General features: G+C 47.3%; 1 protein-coding gene across 1 annotated transcript; it reads left to right on the top strand.

Annotated features, from left to right (window-relative positions):
* Positions 1 to 6,272: 6,272 nt before the first annotated feature.
* Positions 6,273 to 7,259, top strand: NPBWR1 (neuropeptides B and W receptor 1). The gene has a single exon (XM_064384113.1). The coding sequence runs from the start codon at positions 6,273 to 6,275 to the stop codon at positions 7,257 to 7,259; it is 987 nt and encodes a 328-aa protein (XP_064240183.1).
* Positions 7,260 to 7,459: the final 200 nt, after the last annotated feature.

The raw sequence follows: 7,459 nt of genomic DNA on the forward strand, positions 1-7,459 counted from the left end.
GGTTCACACATTTTACAGAGAGGAGGAGGCTGGTGCCTCCTCTTCCTGTGTGGAACCTGGAATTTGAGCTGCTGGAGCGGGGAGGGAAGTGCTCTAACAGGGACTCTGGCCTTAGAGAGGATCCCTGTTTCCCCCTATTTTTCCCTTTCCACCCAACACTTCAAACCATGTGCGAGCCTAAATTTTCATGGCCCTGGGATGGACAAGGACCCCATCTTTATCTGAACTAAGGGAAGTCCTGCAACACTTTGTTCTAGCAGTCTGAACTGAGTCAGAGCCCTCAGCATGTTGATTGTAGTTCAATTCCAAATCTGATAGTTGCAAAATCTCTGCCATACCTGAGGCTAGCTCTGATGCTTGCTTTGCCTCTTCAGACTATATTTTGTCTCAGTGTCTGTTGTAATTTTTTGTTAAAACCCAAACATAACGTATTGTGTGAAAGGAACTTTCATTAATGAAGTTTTACGCTTAATCTGGCTAGGAGTTAGGCTCCATTTACTGCTTGTTGTAGCTGTAAGTGTCAGAGGCTAAAATTTCTTCTAGTGCCCGTGTTTTTGGGGTTTCCCTAGTGACCCCTTCTTAAATAGCATCCGTGACATGCAATTCTTTCAGTTGTATTTCCCTGCCATTATACAGAACCCGCTCCATTGACATGGTAGTAAAATGTAGAGGGAGAAGAGGCATTCTATAGTCCTCCGATTAGACCTCTGTCCTTTAGTGAACCTATGCAATTGGAGGATGACCCTAACATATGCTTCTTAGCTTCCCCTGTAACCCTCTTTGGTGAGTCAGTAAGGCTGGAGAGGCTGGAGTTGGGTGTCTCTCTCCTCCAGTGATGAAGGTTAGAAGAGGCTGAAGTTGGGTATCTCCTTTACTCCACGTTAGGCCGGTATTGAAGGTGGGCCTTTGCTAAGAAGAACAGAAGCTCTGGATGTATTTCAAAATTGTTACCTTTCCCCTCCCCATGCAGGAAACTGGAGGGAATTTTTATTTTATCTTCATAGTGAGAATCTGGTGGGATTCCTGGTGGTAAAAGTGATAAAAGTGTGGGAACCTCCTAAGGCTGCACCTGCAGGTGTTTTTCTCTCTCAATCTAGTCCATGCTCATTCTTCAGCAATTCATCAATTATTCCTTCAGTGTTTCAACCAGTTGCTGGCCTTAGTGGTTCCACCCCATCAGTGGTGATCCTCTGTATCCACCTCTCTCTCCCAATCTCTCTCTCTCTTTTCTTTGGATTGGTGGCTTGCCCTCCATCCTCAGTTTTTGGGTGGATCTAAGAAGAGTTAATGATTTTGAGAGCCTGGCTTTGCCACTGCAGTGAGGACATGTGAGTGCTGACGCCCAAACTCTTTACATGTCAAACTGAAATAGATGTCTCCTGCTTGTGCTTTTTCACTTTGCACATTTAATGAAACAGAACTTTAATACTTTGACCAAATGATCTTTCAGACTTTGAATTTAGTGTTTTTCCTGGATTTTCCTATTAGCATGATTACACAAACATCATTTAACAGGACTTACATATGCATCCTAAAATCATAACCAGGTATCACATATACAGAAAAATGTCAAAATCCACAAGTGCTTTACTTCTGAGGGTATGAAGGAGCATCAAGACAGAGACTGTCTTTGTAAATTTTCCCCAAAAAATGTCATGATGGCTTTGATGGAAATCAATGACAGGCTTTTCAGTTCTGCGTATAACATCAACCCAGTGATGTGCTGCTGTGGACAAGGGATTTAATTTTATTCTGTCTCAATTTCCTTGTGTAATAATCATAGTGACAGTAACAGCAAAGATTTAATGAATACCTGTTGTATCAAGGCAGTGTTCTTAACACTTTACATATATTATCATTAAATCCTCAAAGGAATCTAAGAGATGGAAAACATGAGGCATAAAAAGGTTAAGTGATTTATGCAAGGTTGCACAGCTAGAAAGTGGTGCCCTCCTCATTAAACATGAGGAAAAAGACCCAAACAGCATGTGAGGATGGAAGAGCATCCTAGGCGTAGGCTACAGTCACACGGTGGTTGCTCTACTTCTCTCAATCAAAGGAGCAGACCCACCCCAGCTCTGCTGGACACTGAGCTTCACAGGGTCTCTCTGTGGTGGCACCACAGTCCTGGAGGCTTTTGCACTCTGGGCCTTTATAAGGACACTAATTCCATTCATGAGGGCTCTGTCCTCAGAACCTATTCACCTCCCAAAAGCCCATCTCCAAATACTATCAAGTGAGGATTAGCTTTCAATATGTAAGTTTTGGGGAGACAAAAACATTCAGACCATGGCAACCCTGCAAACGTTCTAATGATTACATGGGACCTACTTTAAACACAAAGACACAGAAAGGTTTAAAGTAAAAAGATGTTTTTTAAAAAAGCAATTCCATGATAATATTATTGGAAAAACAGTTAATGTAGCTATAATGATAGCAAATGAAAGTGGCTACATACAGCAAGATGTAGAAACCTAGTTAAAGCTGTTATAATGATAAAAGGTAAGTAATATATATTGATAATATAATTATATGTGATATATTCTATATTATAATGTTAAATTTATAATCATTTGATAAAATCAAATAACATAATGATAAAATCATTATAATCAGGCTATAATGACAAAATCATTTTAATCAGGCTATCAAGGAAAAAGGGCAAATTCTGCAGGAAAATATAGCGATCTTAAATTTGTTTACCCTTAATAAAACAGCATCAAATTATGTAGTGAAAATTGGCCAGTCACGGTGGCTCGAGCCTGTAATCCCAGCACCTTGGGAGGCTGAGGTGGGCAGATCACTTGAGGTTGGAAGTTCGAGACCAGTCTGGCCAACATGGTGAAACCACATCTCTACAAAAAAAAAAAAAAAAAAATTAACTGGGTGTGTTGGTGCGCCCCTATAGGTCCAGCTACTCAGGAGGCTGAAGCAGGAGAATCACTTGAACCTGGGAGACGCAGGCTCCTGTCACTGCACTTCAGCCTGGGTGACAGAGTGAGAGAGACTCTATCTCAAAAAAAAGTAGTGAAAATTGACAGCATATAATGAAAGCGTAAGTAGAGGAATTCACACTCATTAATGGAAATTTTTTCCCCCATTCTTTCAGTAACTAATGACAATTTGATAGAAATATCAACAGAAGCCAGGTGTGGTGGCTCAAGCATGTAATCCCAGCACTTTGGGAGGCTGAGTCTGGTAGATCGCTGAGCTCAGGAGCTCAAGACCAGCCTAGGCAACATGGTGAGACCCCATCTCTATGAAAAATACAAAAAATTAGCCTGGTGTGGTGACACATGTCCGTAATCCCAGCTACTTAGGGGGCTGAGAGGGGAGGATTGCTTGTGCCTAGGAGGTTGAGGCTGCAGTGAGCTGCAATTGCTCCATTGTAATCCAGCCTGGGTGACAAAGCAAGACGCTGTCTCAAAAAAAAAAAAAAAAATCAGTAAAGAAATTTGAACAACATAGTAAGTTTGACTAGTTGACATATGTACAGTTTTGCCCAACAAATGCAAAACAATTTTTCAAGTACACATGAAATAATTGGAAAATATATACTGGGTGGTAAGTTTCAAAAAATGTCTATGAATTGAAGCCATATTGAATATGTTCTCAGTTTACAGTGCAATTAACCTGGAAATCCACAATAAAGAAAGGCTGGAAAATCTCTAAACCGTTGAAGATGATCAACTATATACATGCATGTGTGTATATACACACAAACATGTACAGATAAATGTGTGTTTATATGTGTTATATATATTATATATATTTTTTCTTTTATTTACATTATATGGTGTTTTATCTTAATAATGTTTCTTAGGGACATAGCTTAAGAATCTCCTGTTATTTTTTCACAGAAAGCATGAAACTGCAGGGGAGCTGATTTGTATAGATCCCAGTAAAATGAGAATTGTGTAGGTAAATTCCAGGCAGCTTTTATACAGTGAATTCCCCTGTCAGTGGTTTTGGAGTCCCTAGTTTCAGTTACTGTGGTCTGAAAATATTAAACGGAAAATTCCAGGAATAAACGGTTCCTAAGTTTTCAACTGCGTGGCGTTCTGATTGACAGACGAGATCCCGCCATCTTGCTCCCTCCCACAGGAGGTGAGTCCTCCCTTTGCCCAGCGTTTCCCTGCTGTCCACCTGTTAGTCACTTCACAGTCTGGGTTATCAGGTGACTGTGGCAACGTCCAGTGCAGTGTGTTCAAGTCGCCCTGATTTTACTGACTCTTTGCCCTTATTTCTCTCTGGTGCCAAAATGCAAGAGAATTGATGCTTGCGATTAAGATATGCCAAAGAGAAGCCACAAACGCCTCCTTTATGTTAAAAGGTAAAAATTCTGGACTTTATAAGGTAAGAAAAAATCATATACAGAGGTTGCCAAGATCTACTAAAAACAAATCTTCTATCCATGAAAATGTGAAGAAGAAAAAAGAAATGCATGATAGATTTGCTGTCGTATCATTTGTGGGTGGAAGAACAGAAACATGTTCCCATTGATGGCACTGGGGACTATCCACGGCTTCAGGCATCCAAGAGGGCTCTTGGAACAAATGCCCCAAGGGTATGCGGGGGGGCTACTGTATTTCTGACCTCACAGCCTTTTACTGGCGACTTTAGTCTCTGAGGATCTCAGGCCCTCTTCTCTTAGATGTATCCCAGAGGACCAGAAATGCACTTTATTTGAGCTTTACCTGCTTTTGTGGAAGCGAAAGTTACTAGAGGATATAATCTAGTGTTTTTATGTATTGTCTCTCCTAAAGGGAATGTGGAGGAAAAAAAAACACAGAAATTGGAAAGAACCAATATTTAGTTTATTTCATTCGATTCTCAGGGCAACTGGTGAAGAGGCTAAGATAATTTTCCCTTTCTAGAGGAAGAATCCAAGGTCTAGGGAGATAGCGACATAGGAGTCCAAGACCGCCCCTGCCACGCCTTCCTTGGCTACTCCCCGCTGAGACTGCAGGATAACTCTCATTAGCAGGAGAATCCGGCGTGTGTGTGGATGAGTAGAGAGTGTGTTGAACAACTTGCAACATTTTATGAAATATGCATTGTCATGGTTGAATTGTGATGGTTTCCTAAAAGGCTTTCCGGAAGCCGTTTGTCTTTACTGATCAAGTCTTTACTTACACAAAATTTTAGAAAACATGCTAACAATCTTCTATTCCCTTGAAGACCAGAGTAGTAGAAAACAGGAGATTTGCATTATAAAATTGCACTCACTTTTTCCTTCTTTCTGATTTCACATTACAATAGCCCATCTGTGGTACAGTGTTTTAAAAAATGGAACAGAAGCCCCCCATTGCGTTGTTCTCCTTTTAAAATAGATCACTAACACCCTAACTTTGTTTTTCTTAAAGTCGAGTCTTAACAGGAGAGCTCTCCATTATTTCAAATGAAGTGAGGTTGCGCTACTGGGAGGGAAGAAAGAAATCCATTAATTTTGGGGGGATTTCTGTTCTCTGTTAGTTCCAAGACCATCTTACTTGCGGTGTGGGGTGGGCGCGGCGGTCGGGGCAGTGGAGCGCAGTCGCGGCTGCGCCGTCCCTGCACTTCCAGGCGCGCGGGAGGGACCGGTGAGGACGCGAGTTGCGGACTCCAGCGAACGCGGGGAGGCAGACACGGGGAGGCGGACACTCAGCCGGCAGGCGCCCCAGCCTTCCCGCCGCTGGCGGGTTCTTTTCCTGACAGCTCCAGGCAAGGCAGACTCGTTCCCCAGCCAGCCAGGTAAGGTAAGGAATGCTGTTGAGTTTGCTGTTACCGAGGGCGCACAGACCCTAGGGGGACCGAAGCTTGCCACTGCGGGATTCGGTGGGGTGACCTGGGTCTACTGAAGTGTCCTAAAAGAGGGGAGAAGGGTTGGCCTTTTTTCCTACAAAGGGAAGGATTCTTTTCTCTAGCATTTCGTTTGATGTATTCGATTGGAAGAAGTGAGATTTCAACAGGTAGCAGAGAGCGCTCACGTGGAGGAGGTTTGGGGCGCCGCGGCGCACCCCCTCCCCGGGACAGCGGCTTTTTCTAAAGCTACACATCGACGAGCTAACCTATGCTTTCAATTCCCCTTCCCAGCCCCGTGAGTCCGCGGCGACAGTGGGTCGTGGGGTGGCTGGGTACGGCCCCCTCCTCCAGAAAAACCAGAGAAGGGCTTGGAGAGCTGAAGCCAGCGTCCGCGAGCAGGTCCGTGCGGACCCAGGCTTCAGGCCCGCTGAGTTCTGCGGGGCGGCCGTGGGGGGCGCCAGGTCGCCGGCTCCTTTGTCCTGGTCGAGATGGACAACGCCTCGTTCTCGGAGCCCTGGCCCGCCAACGCATCGTGCCTGGGCCCGACGCTGGGCTGCTCCAACGCGTCGAGTCTGGCCCAGCTGCCTGCGCCGCTGGTGGTGGCCGTGCCAGTCGTCTACGCGGTGATCTGCGCCGTGGGGCTGGCAGGCAACTCCGCGGTGCTGTATGTATTGCTGCGGGCGCCCCGCATGAAGACCGTCACCAACCTGTTCATCCTCAACCTGGCCATCGCCGACGAGCTCTTCACTCTGGTGCTGCCCATCAACATCGCCGACTTCCTGCTGCGGCAGTGGCCCTTCGGGGAGCTCATGTGCAAGCTCATCGTGGCCATCGACCAGTACAACACCTTCTCCAGCCTCTACTTCCTCACCGTCATGAGCGCCGACCGCTACCTGGTGGTGATGGCCACTGCCGAGTCACGCCAGGTGGTCGGCCGCACCTACGGCGCCGCGCGCGCGGTGAGCCTGGCCGTGTGGGGGCTCGTCACTCTCGTCGTGCTGCCTTTCGCTGTCTTCGCCCAGCTCGACGACGAGCAGGGCCGGCGCCAGTGCGTGCTGGTCTTCCCGCAGCCCGAGGCCTTCTGGTGGCGCGCGAGCCGCCTCTATACGCTGGTGCTGGGCTTCGCCATCCCGGTGTCCACCATCTGCGTCCTCTACACCACCCTGTTGTGCCGACTGCATGCCATGCGGCTGGACAGCCAAGCCAAGGCCCTGGAGCGCGCCAAGAAGAGGGTGACCTTCCTGGTGGTGGCGATCCTGGCCGTGTGTCTCCTCTGCTGGACGCCCTACCACCTGAGCACGGTGGTGGCGCTCACCACCGACCTCCCGCAGACGCCGCTCGTCATCGCCATCTCCTACTTCATTACCAGCCTGAGCTACGCCAACAGCTGCCTCAACCCCTTCCTCTACGCCTTCCTGGACAGCAGCTTCCGCAGGAACCTCCGCCAGCTGATAAAGTGTCGCGCGGCCGCCTGACGCCCCGAGCATCGGGCTCCCCACCGGCCCCGCCACCCCTGGCCCGCGCAGGAGGAACCGGCGCCGGCGGTCAGAGTGCGGGACCGGACAGACAGCCTCGGCGTCGCGGGGAAACTGACTCGCGCCCCAGCCCCGACCTAGCGGATGGGTAGCGCTGCGGATGCGCTCGCAGGTTGACTTTGCCAAGCCCTCCTGGTGAT

This window comes from Aotus nancymaae, unplaced genomic scaffold (genome assembly GCF_030222135.1).
Source record: "Aotus nancymaae isolate 86718 unplaced genomic scaffold, 86718_ANA_hifiasm-v0.15.2.pri h1tg000036l, whole genome shotgun sequence".
NCBI classification, from domain to species: Eukaryota; Metazoa; Chordata; class Mammalia; order Primates; family Aotidae; genus Aotus; species Aotus nancymaae.

Coding starts and splice junctions, on each gene's coding strand:
- NPBWR1 (XM_064384113.1), top strand. CDS start 6,273: ATGGACAACGCCTCGTTCTCGGAGCCCTGGCCCGCCAACGCATCGTGC.